The sequence below is a fragment of the Lepidochelys kempii genome, chromosome 2, assembly GCF_965140265.1.
Source record: "Lepidochelys kempii isolate rLepKem1 chromosome 2, rLepKem1.hap2, whole genome shotgun sequence".
Taxonomy (NCBI): domain Eukaryota; kingdom Metazoa; phylum Chordata; order Testudines; family Cheloniidae; genus Lepidochelys; species Lepidochelys kempii.
The window spans coordinates 185,922,651-185,942,967 of record NC_133257.1 but is presented as its reverse complement, the minus strand read 5'-3'; the positions used below and the strand labels follow the sequence as shown (position 1 = coordinate 185,942,967).

At 43.9% G+C, this 20,317-nt stretch overlaps 1 protein-coding gene across 1 annotated transcript in view; it reads left to right on the top strand.

The window, feature by feature from the left end:
- Positions 1-20,317, top strand: part of LOC140906153 (uncharacterized) — a 172,141-nt gene that overhangs the window by 10,015 nt on the left and 141,809 nt on the right. Inside the window, exon 3 of the mRNA XM_073329656.1 lies at positions 783-1,002. Within this exon, the coding sequence (XP_073185757.1) occupies positions 783-1,002 (220 nt within the window). The remainder of the gene's footprint in view (positions 1-782; positions 1,003-20,317) is intronic.

Below are 20,317 nucleotides of genomic sequence, written 5' to 3'. Positions count from 1 at the left end.
GTCAGACTGATAATTAGAATTTAATTCCCATTTGCTAGTGACATAGATTTCTGAGTCAAGGATTTTCTGACTTTTGCAATCCATTTTTCCGAGTCCACACTGGATACTTCAAAACACTCAATGTGTTTCTGTGAGACTCAAGCTCTTTCTTATTCAATAGCCTGCTTTCTGTTTTCCTTACTACTACAGATCAAGCTATTTCCAGTTGTTTATGGATATTTTAATTGTTTTGAGACTTTTTTTTTTAAAGAAGGATTGTCTTATGGTTCATGTATTGGTCTAGATTTGATGAGATTTAGATTCATTTCCTGGCTCTACCACAGACTTTGTGTATTATTATTTATCATTTGAATGGTCATAGTCTCATGAGGCCAAGCACGCCAGAGCCCCATTGGGTATACAAACATAGTAAGAAACATACCCTGCCTCAAAAAGCTTACAAACCAATAGACGAGACAGACAAAGGGTAGGGGGGAAAAGTGTTTATCTTAATTTCATAGATGGTATGGAGAGATTAAGTGACTTATCAAAGGTCATCTTTTCTTTTAGATTGTACACTCTTTTGGGCAAGGACTGCATTTACTATATGTTTGCACAGTCCCTACAACAATGAGGCGGGGGAGCGCAGTCTCAGCTGGGGCCTCTAAGCATTTCTGTAACACATTGTTAGTAATACATTTCCATATATTTACAGTTTGAGGTTGATAAATATACTGCCTCAAATATATTAAATAAGGGCTCTTCAAAGGGGGGAGGCTGATCTCCTTATTGATCTCTTCCAGGTGTCCTAAGCAAGTGTGGCAATCATCATGATGCAGAAACAACCCCTTCTCTAGAATTGCCTTCCTCTGTGCTGGGGGTTGGCCTCTTATGGGAACTATTTCCCAGAAGGCTTTTCTGGGGCCTGGTTCCTCTAACTGTGACAGAGACAAGAGGCTGCAGCTGTGAAGTAGCCATTTTGCAAGAGAATGCTGTTGTCTGCATCTCCCAGTTGTCCAGATGGTAAGTGTTCTTAGCTCCTGCTGGGTTTTGCTTTCTTATTTTGGCAGAGATGACACAGCCTGACAGGCCCTGTCTTTATAAATGTTAATGCACCTATGTAACTTATCTCATGTATGCAGTCTTGATAACTCCATACAGGTAAGAATCTGCAAATTCATGGCTCAAAGAAAGCCAAAGGAAACTAGAAAAATAGTTAATTCTCCTTTCTTAATTGTTTTCATCGAGGACTTAATAAACATGGACTCATTATTTGTGCTGAGAATGTTCTGTGGATAGCTTTTAAGTGGTTCTTAAATGGAAATAGGCTAGTGTGAAAGGAAAACAGAGATGCTGTCATTGTCCATGTGTTTAAAGGATGCTACTAAAAAGGTTCTGTGTTCCCTGAGAGTATGGGGGGTTGTTGGGGTTCCCTCCCCACTCTGAACTCTAGGGTACAGACGTGGGGACCTGCACGAAAGACCCCCTAAGCTTATTTCTACCAGCTTAAGTTAAAAACTTCCCCAAGGCACAAATTCTTCCTTGTCCTTGGACGGTATCGCTGCCACCACCAAGTGAGTTAGACAAAGATTTAGGAAAAGGAGCACTTGGAGTTCCTGTTTCCCCAAAATATCCCCCCAAGCCCCTTCACCCCCTTTCCTGAGGAGGCTTGAGAGTAAACAAGGTGAGCACAGACCAGACCCTTGGGTTTTTAGGACACAAAAACCCCCAGTCAGATTCTTAAAAACAGAACTTTATTATAAAGAAAAAAACTAAAAGAAGCACCTCTGTAAAATCAGGATGGAAGGTAATTTTTCAGGGTAATAAGATTTAAAACACAGAGGATTCCCCTCTAGGCAAAACTTTAAAGTTACAAAAAATAGGAATAAACCTTCCTCTTAGTATAGGGAAAATTCACAAGCTAAAACAAAAGATACTCTAATGCATTTCCTTGCTATTACTATTTCTGTAATTTTAGATGTATCATTCAGTAGGAGCTGGATTACTTGTTTGGTTTCTCTCTTTGTCTTGGAGAGAACAAAGAGCACAAACAAAAAACCCTCCCCAGATTTGAAAGTATCTTCTTTCCCCATTGGTCCTTCTGGTCAGGTGCCAACTAGGTTAATGGAACTGATTAACCCTTACAGGTAAAGGAGGTATTTTATGCTACCCTTGGCTGTATGTTTATGACAGGCATGTACACATCCACATCTCATGTTCTTCTGGAGAGATTTGCACTGTTTCCTTTTCAATGTTTCCTATCAGTAGAAGCCAAACCATTCCTGTACTTTAAAGCAAGGAACCTTCGGACCAAGGTTTCATAAAATTTCATAAGAAACAGAGAGCCAATACACCATTCTTGGTACTACTTGTAAAAATAAAACTAAAATAGTACTATTGAGCACCCCAATATAGTGTAACCCACTGGCGGATGTGTGTTCCCCTCTGCGCCTGATCCTCAGGAGATATGAGTCTGTGAACAACCCCACTCGTGGAGTTTTGGATCAAGTTGTAGCAGCCCAGGCTTTAGAACTGGCAGTCCCTTGTTCGATCCTGTGTGTGTTGGTCCAAATGTCTGCTGTCAGAATAGCACCTGCATCCAAGGATTTTAAAGTGCTTCACGTATATTCAATGATTAAGCCTCACAACATCCCTGGTATGCTAGGGTGTATTATTGAGTAATAATAGCTAGGGAGATTAATAAGTGAGGCACGGATAGAGTCTATTAAAACCATGATCTCTTGACTTCCAAGCCGATGCTAAAACAATTAGATAATGCTGCTTTCGTAGTGAAAAATCCTGTATTGAAGGGCTCATTGTAGTAGGCTTCTTGTTTTTCTCTTGTCCCAAGAAAGCTCTGTCTGAGGGCTTTCAGAATCGTTACCCTATTAAAAACATACAGATTTCACTCAGATGTTTCCTTTGACTGACGAGTTTGAGGCTGCATCAATAAAATCAAATGAACTTGTGACTAAGCCGGGGCAATAGCTGGATAAAATGACAGTGTCCACAGTACTGGAAGTCTCTTTGGAAGATTTATGTCTATATTACCAATGAAATAAGAAGGTGGCCTGAAGTTCTGGTAACGGGAAAAATATAGCTCTCCCAAGAAAGACCTGTTCATTGCACATCTTCAGCAGTAGCCATTGTAATCACCTTATAATGGTGTCCTCTTGAGAAGTTAACCTGCATCCGGGATTTCCTTGGGAATCTGAAGGGGGTTTAAGGTGCAGGGATTCTTTTCTTTTTTTAAAAGAAAAGGAAACTGACAGGCACAGGGCTTGAGTGGCATAAGACTAGCTTTATGCCACCTTTACAGACTGTTGATGGTTGAGCCGGACAGAGCCTTTGGCACAATTTAAAGCTATCTCATGCTTGCTCTGAGCTGTGCCTGGTTGCCAGTGACTCAAAGAGTTTGTGCCACCAGCTTGAGATTACTGTGATGCTCTGTTTCCCCACTTTGCCTGCCACACTCCCTCTACACCTCCTGTGCAGACAGATGGGGTGGTGTAGAGCTGGTGTTGCCTGCCTTGCCACGTAAGGGAATCTTTAACTTGCAATTAAGGTGGCTTTATGGTCCCTTTGTGACGGGGGCTCATAAGCACTTCGGCAATAGAAATAATAATAGATAATAAGGTTGTGGCCAAGAATATGGCCCACAATCTGAGTTGAAACAATATCCACTCTCAGCTGTATTATTTACAGAGGCACCAACAAATTAATTCTGTTCTTTTCCAGTCTTGTCTGCATTCAGTAGACAGCTACTCCTGCATTAACTTTGCATCTTCTACCACCATAACAGGAAAAGATGAGGGTGGGATACAGAGAAACTTCTCCCAAGTTCCCTTTCAAAAGAGTCGCTTGGAGTATCTGCTTATACAGTACTAAAGAGTCTGGGATATGATTTGATATCTGAGTTCTCTGTAAAAAAACAATGGTCAGACCTAGGCCCAGGAGGATGCTGGGAGTATGTGATTTTCCTGACATCTGGATCCAAGCCTTTTAGGTTTTCCTCTTAATGCAAAATGTTAGAGATGCTAAATTAAAAATTGACTACTACCCATATATACAGATCTCAGAGTAGCAGCTGTGTTAGTCTGTATCCACAAAAAGAAAAGGAGTACCTGTGGCACCTTAGAGACTAACACATTTATTTGAGCATAAGCTTTCGTGCGCTACAGCTCACTTCATTGGATGCATTCAGTGGAAAATACAGTAGGGAGATTTATATACACAGAGAACATCAAACAATGGGTGTTACCATACACACTGTAACGAGAGTGATCAGGTAAGGTGAGCTATTACCAGTTGGAGTCTGTTTTTGAAGGGTTTTTTTGGATGAAGAATTGCGACTTGTAGGTCTGTAATCGAGTGACCAGAGAGACTGAAGTGTTCTCCGACTGGTTTTTGAATGTTATATTTCTTGACGTCTGATTTGTGTCCATTTATTCTTTTATGTAGAGACTGTCCGGTTTGGCCAATGTACATGGTAGAGGGGCATTGCTGGCACATGTTGGCATATATCACATTGGTGGATGTGCAGGTGAACGAGCCTCTGATAGTGTGGCTGATGTGATTAGGTCCTATGATGGTGTCCCCTGAATAGATATGTGGACACGGTTGGCAATGGGCTTTGTTGCAAGGATAGGTTCCTGGGTTAGTGTTTTTGTTGTGTGGCATGTGGTTGCTGGTGAGTATTTGCTTCAGGTTGGGGGGCTGTCTGTAAACAAGGACTGGCCTGTCTCCCAAGATCTGTGAGAGTGATGGGTCGTCCTTCAGGATAGGTTGTACATCCTTGATGATGCGCTGGAGAGGATTTAGTTGGGGACTGAAGGTGATGGCTAGTGGCGTTCTGTTATTTTCTTTGTTGGGCCTGTCCTGTAGCAGGTAACTTCTGGGTACTCTTCTGGCTCTGATTCTCCTGGACACAAAGGCCCCTTCATGCCACTCTGGCAGCGTAACCTTACTTGGCATCCATTTCAATCTCTCTGGTCACTCGATTACAGACCTAAAAGTGGCAATTCTTCAACAAAAAAAACTTCAAAAACAGACTCCAATGAGATACTGCTGAATTGGAATTAATTTACAAACTGGCCACCATTACATTAGGCTTGAATAAGGACTGGGAGTGGATGTGTCATTACACAAAGTAAAACTATTTCCCCATGTTTATTTCCCCCTCCCCCCCAGTTCCCCTCCCTTCTCCCCCCACTGTTCCTCACACATTCTTGTCAACTGCTGGAAATGACCCACCTTGATTATCACTACAAAAGGTTGTTTTTTTTTTTCTCTCTCCTGCTGGTAATAGCTCATCTTACCTGATCACTCTCGTTACAGTGTGTATGGTAACACCCATTGTTTCATGTTCTCTGTGTATATAAAATCTCCCCACTGTATTTTCCACTGCATGCACCTGATGAAGTGTGCTGTAGCTCAGGAAAGCTTATGCTCAAATGAATTTTAGTCTCTAAGGTGTCACAAGTACTCCTTTTCTTTTTACCCATACATAGTCATTCGCCCCTTTTTACCCATATATAGTCATAACACAGATGAATTTATAGTACTTAATGTACAGTGCTTATCCATGTTAATGTCGAAACCGCTCTTATGATACAGACTGTCACTATATGCTACCCTGGGATATGTCTCAAGAAATCTGTTTCACAGTAAAGGGCTAGACTGTGCTCTCAGACTATACGCATATACCAAGACTCTGAGACATGTTTTATGGATGTCATCTCTGTCCAAAAGTTCATACAAAACTCAAAGGTCTAGGAAGAGGCTCTAATTCCTTATTCTGTGTATTTCCTGTCTTTGCACCATTCACTCATTCCTTTCCACTGGGTGAATACACTCATTTTATAGTCATTCGTACTCTTTCCCAATGACTATTTAAGCATTTCTTACACACTCAAACAGCTTCAACGGGAGAGATTCCCACCTCCGAATGACAGTATGCATCCGATGAAGTGGGCGGTAGCTCATGAATGCTGATGCTCAAATAAATTGGTTCGTCTCTAAGGTGCCACAAGTCCTCCTGTTCTCTTTCCACCTCAGAATGTCACTCCTATCGCTCGGTGGAGAGGGTGCTCACCTAGGATGTGTTCTGTGTTCAAGTCCCTGCTCTGAATCAGGTAGAGGAGGGACTTGGAGCTGGATCTCCCACATCCTAAGGCATGTGCTCCAGCCCAGGGCTATTGGGTGTAAGGGTCAGAACCACCACCACTGTGTTTTGTGCACAGCCCAACTGGGAGGCATGTTCTTAGATGGCCTCTGAGCATGCTGACTGGATCTCACCGCAGGTGAGATGCGGGTGTGGAACACCTGAAGTGGCAGGTAGGTGCCCAAGTCCCCCATGTGAATCTAGACCCAAAGAAGAAGAGGATGCATAAGTAAAACACCTGCAGCATGTCTTCAACTACCATTCCACTGCACTTTTTTCCCCTTGCATCACAGCTTTAACCCACTCCCTCTGCAATACCACAGAGCTGGAAGTATTAGTTCCTTGAATAAGCCATTGAACACCGTGAATGTTCCCACTGTATTACAATTACAGAAATACAGGCACTAAGTGAGTTTATGCTGATCCACTGGGAACACTTTAGAAAGTTTAATAGCCCTTAAAATTTCTCATTTCTAACCTGTCATGGGGTTGCCTAGAGGCTGCTCATTTTGCTGCACTATAAAACATGTAGGGAATCAGGAATCTGGCTCAAGGCATCATTAAAACCTTCTTTTTAGGCAGTACTAGTCATATGCCAGATAGGTTGCTGTGTCCATTTCCTGCTGCACTTACAGTAGGAACACTGCAACATATTGCAGGACTTTGAAATGCTTCTGATCTAATTAGAAGGGCTTACAAAAACCCATGTACAGATTAAGTGAAATCTTCAATAGAAGAAATAAATAAAACACAAATCTAATGTTAAAATCTGGGCATATTGCATATGCACAAGAGAGTCAAAGTATGGATTTTTGTTAATAACACTAGACGTATCATTAATGATTATAGAGGCTTGATCCCCTGATACACAAACAGAGGCAGTTCCTGTGGTTCATAGGCTACGTCTACACTTACGGCAGTATGTAGAGCACATACACTGCATGCATGCCTCCCTATCATCGGTATAAATAGCTCTGTAAACAGCGAGGCACTGCTTAGGTGAATTAAGACACACACCTGAGCCTTAGGGAATGTCCCCTACATAGCTCTCTACATGCCCAAGCAGTGTCTCTTGGGTCTACACTGCTGTTTTTAGGAGTGTAGTGTCCTGCTGTCACCCCACTCCTGGAGCCTTTCCCTACTGTAGAGGGAGACTCCAGCAGTGAGGAAGGGCTCTGGCAGGGAGGAGGCAGCGGGAAAAGGCTCTGCTGGCTCTCCACTGCCTCCTCCCTGCATCACTGCTGCATGGAGCTACACACTACAGTATGAGTGAGGCCTGCTTTTCCCTGTGGCGCGTAGCTACACATACCCTACGTGCTGCCAGAAGTAGAGAGAAGGCCACAGAAGATGAGCTTTCAAACAGTCTGAACTACTTCTAGTTTACTAGCCCCAACCTCTTGGTGCTTTATCCTGTGAGGTGTTGAGTACCGTGTACTGGATCCAGCGAAGTACATGCTTACCATGAAGCATTCGAGACGTCCCATTACCTTCAGGGCATTACTCACATGTGTAAAGTTAAGAGCATTCTTAAGAGCATTGCTGGGTGAGGCCTAAAGTGCTCATCACCTTGACGATCTAGCCTCTGGTGTATTTATGAAGGAAAGATATTTCACAGTATGGTTTAAATTGATTGAAAATCTTAATGCTGTGAAGATTGAAGACACCTGTATTATATGAGACAGTGTTCAGTGGTGGAAGAACAGAAAGATGGGTCCCCTCCCTCAAATTCTGATGAGGGTAACACTTATTTGTACTCATCAAGTGTGCTAATTCAACTTTTCAATATGTCAGAACATTTAATTCTGCTCCATTCCCCACACTCTGCACCCCCATAGCCAGTCCTGCTCCTCTCCCTCTTCCTCTCTGTCCTCCATCTAGCCCTGCTCCTCTCCCCTGTCCTGTATGCCCCACATACAGGATTGCTGCCCACCTTCCCCAGTCCACATCCAGTCTTACTCCCACCCTCAATCCAGCCCAGCTCCCGCTCCTGTACCTGGGGTCTCTGGGCGGGAGTTGCCATCACAATCTGCAGTGGGCAGGAGCACACATACCAGGTGCCCCTGTTCCAGTGGCGGTGGCGTGCATACTTCCCCCCCCCCCCTTCCCCGGCTCAAGGCTTCCTGTAAGTCCCTGGTGCTGAGAGAAGGTGCTGCAGGTTCTGGCAGGAGCGCCCGGCCAGCAGAGTGGGACCTGGGTGCCATCTCTCATCCAGGTGAGCAGTGCACATCTGGGCCTCATTTCTGTGGATGCAATTGTACCACTGAACCCTGCCTAGAGCCACCAGCGCTCCTGGGCTCCTCTGAGTTAGATGGGACCCTGTGCACTTGCACTGGCTACTCCTCCGCCAGTGCAGTTGGCAGATTAGAGAACTAGCCTAAACAACCACTCTTGATGGAAAATCCAACTGATATTAAGAAAGGAGTTGATTAGCGGTTTCAGTATAGCTGTACAGGAAGGTGGTTAAAGACTTAAACACCCCCTCCGTGAGCGGACAACTTAAGAGAAAGTTCCGTTGCTAGGAGACTGCAACCACAAAGTATCATGCTGATTTATGTTTTTATTTTAAACAAGAAATGTTGATTAATGAATAGATTTAACAGATTCTTTTTTCATTCTCTGGTCCTGTATCGATGATAGAGCAAAGTCTGGGGGCTACTTTCATTTGTGCTGGAGCTCCAGTTGGACATAGAACTGCCCCAGGATTGGGTGGGGGACTACAAAGATAATGTAAAGATGCGCTGGGCACTCCTCAGCTGGAGCCAAGGATCCGGGTCAGAAGCTTGAATTGAGGGGGTTTTAAGAGGAAGAAACTACCTTTTTGTTTTTTTCTGTCTGTTACAGTAACATAAAGACTTAAATTTAACTTAGCACCCGCAAACAATCTCCTTCAGAAACACAAGAGTCCCACAATAGATGCTATTATCCTTCAGCATGCAGAAACTATTCTAGTAGGTTTGTCCTGTCAACATGAATTGCATCTTGCCAGTTCACGCGCCATTCTTCCTGGAGTAGATGATTCACTCTTTGACATATCGAGACAAATGATTCTCTTGTATCCTACCCCTCACAGATGTATGATCTGTACTTGGTAGGTCAAATTTGGAAAAAAAAAAATAGGCAATGAGACTCAGTTCCTGCAATGTGTGCACCTGTCAGACCCTCTGCCCACACTGGGCGCCATGGACTTCAATGGAACACTGTGTGGGCACAGACGTCTGCCCCATTGCAGCTCATTGTAGGGTTTGGGGCCTTAATTTGCAAAATATAAGTGGTGGTGGTTTCTTGATAACTATATGTGCCAAATATGCTGTTGCAACCAATGTGCTTTGCATGCACAAAACCAGCTCCTAAAGTTCTTACTCTGTGAAAAGCCCATGGACATCAATATGAATTTTGTTTAGTTAAGAACAATTAAGAGCTATGCCATTTGTAACACACTGTCCCGATTATGCTTCTACATATGTGTATAAATTAGCAACCTATTTTTGGCCTTAAGGATTTGATCCTGCACCTACCTATTGACTTCAGTGGTGCAGGATCAGGCCCTAAATAAAAAAACTCTGGACATTGAGTGGGATTCACAAGGGGGATTTAGGCACCTAACTACACATTAGGTGCCTAAGTCCAACATTTAGTGTCATTGGCATTCACAAAACCACTACTCAATGGTCACCTAACCCTGCATGTGCCAAAATCCCTAAGCCCTTCGGTTTCTGCTGTTGAAGTTCCCAACTTGCCTGTATTTCTGTGGCTGGACATGTGCGCAGCCGAATCCTGACACTGACCGGTGGCTCAATATCTAACTCACGCCTAAGCCACTGCAAGATTCAGAGACTAGGTGTTCTCCCACCTATCTTGCTTTTGGGGCCAATCTGGTAGACATGCTCAGAGCACATCCACATCCACACAAAACAGATGGGAGAGGTGCCCCCACCCACAACTTTAGCCCAGTGGTTAGAGCACTCGCTGAGGATGCGGCAAACCCAGGTTTAATCCACCCCCACGCTGCTTGACATGCATAAGTGTCTGCTATGTCCCAGCAGTGACCTCTGGGGTGCATGGTTCTCTGGAACAGGGCACTCTCAATCTCTCCTGTTGAAGCTGGTCCACATTGTAGAAGTAGTTGAATAGTCATTGGGCTGGAGAGAGTGACTCAGAATGATTCCAAACCCCAGTGGTTAAGGTGCTCATCTGGGAGGTGGGAGAGCCAGGTTCTGGTCCCCCTCCTTCAATGAATGTTTAATTATTTAGACACAGTAGAATGGCTTCAAAAGGAGAGCTTGAGAGACCACTGCCGAGTGGTTAAGGCCCTCCCCTGAAAGGGGGAAGCCCTAAGTTTAAGTCTCTGGTCCATGACAGGAGGAGGAGAGAATTGAACTGGGGTCTCTAACCACAGGGGTAATGGTTGGGGGAGAGTGGGAAGGCTCGTCTGCCTTAGTCTTTCTTGACAAAGGACTAATCTGGCTGGTTTAGGCACCTAACTCCAGGACAGAGCTCATAGCTGTGAATCCCAAATGGAGATGGGCACCTAACTCCCACTGAGGAATAGGGCTCAGGTCACATCCCTCTCCTCAGCATTTCCTATTGGCTAGTTAGGCATCTTCCCTGCTCAATGTACCAGCTTCTATGAATCCCATTCTTAGGCACCTCACGCTCCCATGCCTTGGATAGGGAGTCTGGACACCTAACTCAGGGCTGCAAATTCTACCTGGCAGCAGGCAGTCCAGTGCTCAGCAGGACAACACTCCAGGCCCCATTGTGACTTGTACCCTACAGTCTTTATTCTTCCCATGTAACATTCATGAAAACACAAACTGATTTAAAATTGATAGAAGGGGAAGCAAAACCGGCCATGATGTGACACCACAATGTTGAAGAGGCATGCTCTGCATCCAACCCCCCTGCTCCTTGTCCCCTGACTGCCCCCCGGGACCCCCTACCCAATCCCCTAAGTGCTGTGCACGGCGCCGCCGCCACCACCCCCTTACCATGCCGTTCAGAGCGGCAGGAGCTCGCAGCCCTGCTGCCCATGCGGTGGCACACCTGCGTGGGTGGGGGAACAGCGGGGGCGAGCCTCCCAGGCAAGGAGCTTAGGGGCTGGGCAGGATGGTTCCGCGGGCTGGATGTGGCCTGCAGGCCGCAGTTTGCCCACCTCTGGCCTAAAGCCTAGCTACTGAGCCGGTAGAATAAGTTTCTGTGCCACTGCAAGCCTCATTTCTTCAGGGAGGGTTTTGAGCATTCAGGAACGCTCTTGGTGTGGTGATAGGTGTGTGCAATTTATTGCACTCTAGTAGAATTCCAAGTTCTGGGGTTGGATTCTCTTTTCATGCTTTAGCTTTAGTGGAGTTCCTGCTGTTTTTCAATGATGTAAGTGAGAGGGGGACCAGGCCCCTCTCCTCCCTGACCCCACAATTCTGCACCACTGGAATCTTTTTCGTGCTATGTATTAGTGAATCCTAGCATGTTGCCTGCTGCTCATAGATCTGAATATTTTTCCTACTTGAAGAAGTGGATATTTGTAATAAAGCTGATTTGGACACCTTCCTACTCCTTTTAGTCATTATGTCTGAAACGTTAATACAAAGTGCAAATGCATGTTTCATCTCTATACATCTCACTACATACAGATCTGAGAAACTGTGAGCTTACCACAAAAGCAAGTTTGAGAAGGAAAGATTTATGCTAACAGAGGCCAATCCAGTTATAATTGGCTCTGATTGGCACCCCCACAAGCTATAATGTTCTTGCAGACGAAAGGCACTCTCAAAGGTGTGAAATTCTTTCCTGCCTTTGGAACATCAAAGAAAATTAAAGCAATTTCTTCCAATCTGATTCATAATCTCAAATGCCTTTCTGGCCATAAGTGAGGGCATGCGTGCGCACACATACACGCAAGTCCCTATATGAAAGAGAGGCTGCCACCCTTCTAAAAATGTGCCTCTGTATATTCAAACATCCACCGGCACCACAAAACCAAAAAAGACTAAATGCTACTATTTGGTTTGGGAATGCAAGATAGGAAGGAAATAGGAGAGAAGAAAACTGGTTTTAAGAGGAGGGAAAAATTCTAAACAAACCTTCTAATGTATTAGTTGTAACATTTAGCAGAGGAGCTCTTTAAAAAGGGTTTAAAAGCTGTTAAAAATATCAGCATCATTTAAAGCCTTTCAAAGAACCTTCAGTCCATTCTTATCTTGCTACTACCTTGTCTTGTTCATTTTATGTTGCTGCCCAAACTGTGCCCTGGGGTACTAACACATGCTTGGTTTGTAGCTCCTCTCAGTTGGATACTGCTGCTGGCATCAGATACAGATCTGAATGTTTCCTGGAAAGAGATTCCAGCCCTTCATTTCAAAGAGCCGTCTCTAAGTCGTGAAGTACTAGTAATGGTTTTTCTTTCTTCTGTTTCTGATAGTTTGATGAAGATTTAGCAGCAAGCGGGTGAATCCATGTAGCCCCTTTAACAAATGCAGGCTTGGGGAAAACTCAGGGTCATGACTGTTCTGAATAAAAATAGTGGCATAGGAGGTAAGAGCTCAATTCTTCTATTTCTAGAAGTTTAAGCACTGCTTAAGTCACAAGATGAAGTGAGTTTGGTGATTTTATTCTAGTACCACATGGATATTTGTCTATATCAAAGTACCACCAGATAACTGGGGGGGCCATTACTGGGAGTGTCTGGGTAGCAGAGACCAGTGGTGAACTAGCAGCAGGTTATTCTGAAGCAGTGAACTATGGAGCTAAAAGGGCAAGTTTTAACAGTGTCTCCCCATGCTGTGCCTGGCTTTGTTGAGTGCTCTCAGCACAATACTTCATGAGCTCCTAAATTTGTTCTTTATTCCAAAAGAATAAATGTTAACATTACCTTTAGATTTAGTTGTGCCATTTCTGCAAACTCACCTCTCTGAATCACTGACTGAACTCAGCAAAAGGTTTTTATCTGCTGATAACTTTTCATTTGAGAGATTTAAAGTGCCAGATGACATAATTAAATTCTCACCTTAAAATCTCACATACAGGAAGCTCTCATCAGGGTCACATGAACAAGCTGATTGTATTAGTCATGCTACAGGAGTGATGTACTCATTCCAGTAAGTTCATATATTCATGCTGAAGTATGATATATGATAGGATACTTCACATTTAACATGATATGGTTTCTTTACTTCAGTGTTTTTACCAGTTATATTCTTGTCACCATAATTTATATCACTTTTGCTTTGCTGTATGCATTCTGTAGTCTATTTTCATTTTCTTTGCTATGCTATGTTCCACTACAGTAAAGAAGTGTCCTCTGAGTGTATGTAATTTTGAAGGATAGTAATCTGTCCACATTTAAGCTTGAAGCTAAGTTTCCCCAATAACCCCCCCTTTTTAATACCTCCTGTAATTTACCAAAACTAAACCAATCTCATTGAAATTTTACATGTAGAATTCTTCTGGAAAGTCTAAAGCAAATAAGGCATTTGTGAATGACGAGTTATCAAAATGAAGTGTTTGAATGCTTTTAGAAGTCTCCCATCTTCTGCCTTGTCATAACCCAAAAATGTACAGATGGCTTGAAATAGCTACATCTTCGGATTTTACTCTCTCCTGGTCTAAAAATTTGATTGGTACCTGTCAAGGCTGATTCCCCACTCTGGCAGTTTGAGTGCAGAAGGTCCCACAAGGGGGCCCACAAGGATTCTGAAAATTTAATACTGGCCGCTCCGGGCTGGTATTAAACTCCCAAGATCACAGCTTCTCTCTGATCTTGGATGGGTAGATGCTGCCACCACCCAAGTGCAAAAAACCCCTTTGGACCCAGGAAGGTGCACTTGGGAATTCCTCCCTGTGGGGTACCCTCAAGCCCTTTCACACACCCCTCTGGGGAAGAGCTGAAAAAAAAAAAGGAAAGCAGCTGTTGCCACCACCTAATTAAACAACATATGCACAAACCTCTTAGGACACACACCCCCATCCTGTTCTTAAAAAGGGAAATATTAAAAACAAAAAGAAAGAAAATACATCTGAAATTTAGGTTATTGCAAGATTTAAAAAGCGCAAATATAATAATTAAGCATCAAGAATGGCTTTCTTGAGATCCAGCTTAACGGTTACAAGCAAAACAAAAGCATTTGTGGGTTAGCACAGAGGAGTCCACGAGCCAATAAGAAGAAGGGAAAAAAAAAGAGATAAATATAATCGCATCTTCCTAGACATTCCCTGATCTACTTGTATATCTGGGGGTTTCAAAGAAGTAGTCTCTAGGTATGATCTGATGGTTTTTCATACCTGTCTTAAAGCTTCCTATAGCATAGTTCAGCCCTGTTCCTGCTCTGTGTCTCCTCTCTCCAGAGAACAATAGACAGACAGACACAAAGGGAAAGTTTTTTCCCAATTTTAAAAAGTTCTAGCCCTCCCATTGGCTCTTTCGGTCAGATGCCCACTCCCATCCTTTTACCTATGGGCTTTTTTAACCCTTTAAAGGTAAAGCAAGTAGAGAACAGCTACTAACAGGAATTTTATGGCTGGCTGGCTGCCCATAAAAGGAAGCTACCCACCCCCTTCATTTATCACAGTACCATTGGCTAGCTTTTGGGGATTAGAAGAGTTTATCCATGGATTAGGAATTCTATATGCCAGTTTTAATGGTCTTTAGGAAATGGGCATCACTAGATGCAAAATTTCTGATATATCTATGTGCTTTTATGGACCATATCCTAGTATCTGTGCACCTCAGCAACATGACTGTTTGCTGTATCTTAACTCAGCATTACCCAGTGGTGAGCTGGAGCCGGTTCGCACTGGTTCGCTAGAACCAGTTAAATTTAGAAGCCCTTTTAGAACCGGTTGTCCCTCATGGGACAACCGGTTCTAAAAGAGCTTCTAAAAGAGCTTCTAAATTTAACAACCGGCCAAAAGTGGCACCTTAGGCACTGACTCCATGGGTGCTCTGGGTCTGGAGCACCCACAGGGAAAATTTGATGGGTGCAGAGCACCCACCAGCAGCTTCCCGTCCCGTGCCTGGCCCCAGCTCACTTCCGCTCCACCTCCGCCCCTGAACACGTCATCCCACTCTGCTTCTCCGCCCCCACCCCCCAGCTTCCCGCGAATCAGCTGTTCGTGCAGGAAGCCTGGGAGGGCTGAGAAGCAGGCGGTGGCTTTGCGCTCAGGCCCAGGGAGGCGGAGGCGAGCTGAGGCGGGGGGGCGCGAGGAGGGCCACCCGTGCCGCAGCAGGTAACCCGGGGTGGCGCAGGGGAACTGCTCCTCGCCCCAGCTCGCCTCCACCTCCCTGGGCCTGAGTGCAAAGCCACCGCCTGCTTCTCAGCCCTCCCAGGCTTCCCATGCAAACAGCTGATTCGCGGGAAGGCGGAGAAGCAGAACGCGGTGGTGCATTCAGGGGAGGAGATAGAGGCGAGCTGGGGCAGGGTGCAGGGCGGGGAGCTGCTGGTGGGTGCTCTGCACCCACCAAATTTTCCCTGTGGGTGCTTCCCGCTCTACTCCGCTCCACCTCTTCCCCCGGAGCACCCATGGAGTCGGCGCCTAAGGCGCCACTTTTGATGTGATCAGTGGGGGAGCAGCCGCTCCCCCTGCTTCCTCTCAGTTACGCTCCCCCGCTCCTGGGAGCTGCCCCAGGTAAGCACCACCAGGACTCCGCACCTTGCCCCCCGGCAGGTCCCTCTGGCTCTTAGGGGTGGGGTTGGCACCCACTATGGTGGCTCATGAGACCCTCCTGCCCAGTTCTGGGGGCAGTCAGAGGTCAGGGGAGCATGGGGCAGGGGTCTGTGGTGGGGGGTGTCAAGGAATGCGGTGGGTTGGATGGGGCAGGAGTCGCCGGGGGTGGGCCACAACCCTCTCATGGGGTGAGGAGGGAACCGGTTGTTAAGATTTGGCATCACTGGCATTACCATATTTTCCTGTGCCTGAATTTTTGTCTTTTTAATATCAGGGGTAGCCGTGTGTTAGTCTGTGTCCACAAAAACAACAAGGAGTCCGGTGACACCTTAAAGACTAACAGATTTATTTGGGCATAAACTTTCATGGGTAAAAAACCACTTCAGATGCATTTTAAGACTAACAGATTAATTTCTGAAGGTGCCACCAGACTCCTTGTTGTTTTTGTCTTTTTAATGTGTAACCTTAACTTTAAATTCCCGGGCTTTTGGGCCGTTCAGCGTTTCAACTGTTGCATTCTATTAAGGCTTTTTCAACTTAACTTACTGATATTTGTTTACAATTCCAGCTTCAGCAAAGGGTGGTTTTTTGTTTTTTTTTTTGCTGGTATAGCTGTGCAAAATGTATTGCTCAGGAAATTGAGGGTCTCCTAGCAGACTAGAGCTAAGCTAAGAATGAGCAGGTGTTGTGCAAGTTGCCCTCAGACAGCCCTGCTAATGCATCTTTAGTCTAGAATTGCAGTTCCCCTGTCATGTTTTGAATTACTACAAGGCAACAGCACAGTGTACCCTGGCGTGTCTTAGCCCATAAATGTAACTCAGAAATATGGGAAACAATGTTCTGAATCTGATGGCCTTTTTAGTCACAATTATAGAGACAGCATGAGTTTGAAAACATCTACACAAGGACATATACAATAATCAGACAGTTGGATATTTGCACTATTAATCCAAATGTGGATGAGCTTTTGGCTACAGTTTTTCCCCCCTAATATAATGCTAGTGTTGTAACAATATTTCTGGTCCTACATAATGGATGGTAATGCACATATGTATTGTCACTTTTAATGATCGGAATATCTCACTGTTTTGTATGGGCCCCTACAGACCTAGAGAATATGAATGATGGAAATGTTTTTATTTGGCTGCAGATTAAAACACTTTAGTCTGGAAAAATGGTGTGCTCTAGTGCTTTGAAAATGAAAGAGGGGATGATGAAAGAAGATTAATCCCACCCAGGAGAGAGAAGACATTCAGCCTCCCTCTCCCACATTTCTCTCATTTAATTTATTTTGTCAGGATCATACCCTGCAAAGTGCTGAGCGATTCCTCTGGCATGCTGAGTGTCTCTCAGCTCCCACTGATGTAAAAGAGTGTTGAAGGCCTTCAGCACCTTGCAGGAGATGCTCAGCACTTTGTAGGATTGGGTCTGTTGTCAGTAAAACGTCCCCCATCGCAAGGGATAGGTGCCTGCGCAGAAAACATTCAACCACATGCTTCAGAACAAACTAGATAGACACAAAGTCAGTTAGTCAGAACTCCCCAAACTGCAAGAAAGCCTCCCACAGTTCCTCAAGCTACCCTTCAGAGAAAAGCCTGAGCAAATATGCAGAACACAGTGTGCCTTGAAGGCCAACCATCTCTGGCTTTCTGAATGGAGCCACTCACATACTGTCAAGGCTGAATCCTTACTTTGAGTGCAGAAGGTCAGGGCCCGCAAGGATTCTAAAAATTAATACTGGTCACTCTAGGCTTGTATTAAACTCCCAAGGTTACAGCTTTTCTCTGACCTTGGCTTGGTAAACACTGCCACTACCCAAATGCAAAAAAAAACCCCTTGGACCCAGGAAGGAGCAGTTGGGAATTCCTCCCTGTGGGGTACCCTCAAGCCCTTTCACCGCCCCCTTCCCGGGGAAGAGCTGAAAAAGAAAACAAAGGAAAATTAGCTGTGGCTACCAGCTAATCAAACAACATGCACAAACCTCTTAGGACACCAAAAATCCAATCATGTTCTTAAAAAAGGTAAATTTTATTAAAAACAAAAAGGAAAAAAATACATCTGGAATTTAGGCTTTTTGCTAGATCTTAAAAGAAACAATTACAAAAATTATGCACCCAAAATAGCTTTCTTGGGGGTTCAGCTTAAAGGTTACAAGCAAACAAAAGAATCAGGGGTTAGCACAGAGGAAATCCACAAGCCAAAATAAGAAATAAACCTGATAGCGTCTAACTAAACATTCCCTATTCAAATTATTTCTTTTAGGTATGGAAGATACTTTTTCATACCTGGTTCAAACCTTATACAGCATTTTTGCTGATAGCATTGCTGCTCCGTGTCCCTGCAGCCCAGAGAACAACAGACAAAGGGAAAGTTTCTTTCCCAATTATAAAAAGTTCTACCTTCCCATTGGCTCTTTTGGTCAGGTGTCTATTCCTTTTCTTTTACCTGTGGGCTTGTTAACCTTTTACAGGTAAGGCAAGCAGAGAACAGACCAAGAAGGATTTTACAGCTAACTGGCTGGCTGGGTGCCCATCAAAGGGAGCTACTTCCCCCTTCATCCCCCCGCCCCTTCATGTATCACACATACCGTGGTAAATGGGCCTGGTTAAGAAACTAGTTAGACTGCTGGTGAAAACAAACAGAATCAAGAGACATTCCCTGAGTGCTCTGTCCCTAGGCCCTTTATGTACAAAGCTAGAGGAAACTTTCTTCTTCATGTGAACTGCAGTGTTGGTGCACAAGGAATGCTGGTCCCCAAGATATATTTGGGTTGCTGTTTCTCCTAGGCATTGAAGTGGTTTGAGTGAATGGTATACGGACAAACGTTGACTATCCTAACCTGCTGCATCCTGATCATGCCCATGGAAGCAAAGTTGTGTTTGTGACAACACAGTCATTTTCCAGGCAGTAAATCATGATACCTTCTCGAGAGAAGGTTCTGGTTTAGGCAGACATTTACCAGCAAGAGACCTTGATGTGTGTGTAAATGGTGTTCCTACTACCAAAAGGCAGCTGTTTGAAACAGTACCAGCAGAGAAATGCATCTTGCGCTTTCATTACATATTCATGAGATGCAGTTTAATAGTAATTGTTTTTAGTGTTGATGGAGTGAGAATTTCATCATCTCTCTCAAAGGTTTTTTTTCGTTTTTTTTAAATTTCATTTTGCAAATAATGTGAGAGAGAATTGCTTTTTTTTCACCAGTTTAATAATGGTGAAAAGCCACTCCCAGGAGTGGCTTAAATTTTAAACGTTTTTAATAGTAGCATATACTAAGATTTACATCTATGGAGACAACCCCGTATTCTTTAGTCTCCAGGAGTGTGGCTGTGTTTTCCTGAAGCTGGCACCTTACTTACTTACTCTTTTTGCAATATTGAGACTCATTTTAGGATGATTTTAGGAGAAGGAGTTTTCTGACCTGATGCTTCTCTGCTTCCCCAGAGAACACACAAAACAAAGAGCACAAACAAAGCCTTCCCCCCACCCCAGATTTGAAAGTATCTTCTTTCCCCATTGGTCCTTTTGTTCAGGTGCCAACAAGGTTATTTGAGCTTCTTAACCCCTTACAGGTAAGGAGGAATTCTAGGCTGCCCTTAGCAGTATGGTTATGACGGGGAGTTTCCAGCTTCTCTTGTTTTAGAACTTTCATAGCACTAAGTGTTTTGGCCCTTTTAAGGCACTGGTAATTAAAGATGAGTTTCCCTTCCCTTCCACTTTCCTTCGTGTGCTTCAGCCCTGCTGCACCTTCCAGTCAGTCCTTGATTTGCACAGGTAGTGAGCTCTCCCTTGTATAAGCATGTATAAAAATAGACTAGATATAGGCAAACATAATAAAACTAGATCTGAGAGCAAACAAAAGCCTAGACAACTTCAAAAACATTAAGTCAATGGGGCTGTGTGAGCATATAATTTGTCCCAAGTTTGGATCATATTTTAAAATGGCTTATCACTGAGTGAAAATCAGGTGCCATTTGATTAAAAATCACAAGAAATAGCTGGCAATTTACTCCATGTAGCGTTTTGTATTGAGATTTTCAAAGGCACATGTGGGAGTTAGAGTCCACATGGAATTGGAACCCTGCTACCAGAAGCTCCTTTGCAAATCCTGACCTCAAATAATTTGCAGACGTGCTTTTGCAAATGTTTTCCTTCTCCTGCTGCACTGGGCAATCCTAGTGTTCAGATACTATGATGACTGCTACTGTATAAATGACAATAGATGGATCTTGCTGTTCCTAATTAATATTTTTTAATCTGTCAGTAATTAATTTTAAAGTCAGGAAGTATAATCTGAGACTTTATCTGAGATCCACTTTCTAGCAAACAATGAATGTACATATTCATTATATCAGGAAATTAGAAACTGGAGCAAGAGTCAATCTATTTGACATTTTGTAAGATGATATAAATTGTCCTACTCAATAAACACTAGATTTATGTGAGGATATGAATGATGTCTGTCTGGGACAAAAGTATAACCTTTCTCATGAGAGTTAGTTAATGTCAGACATCAAT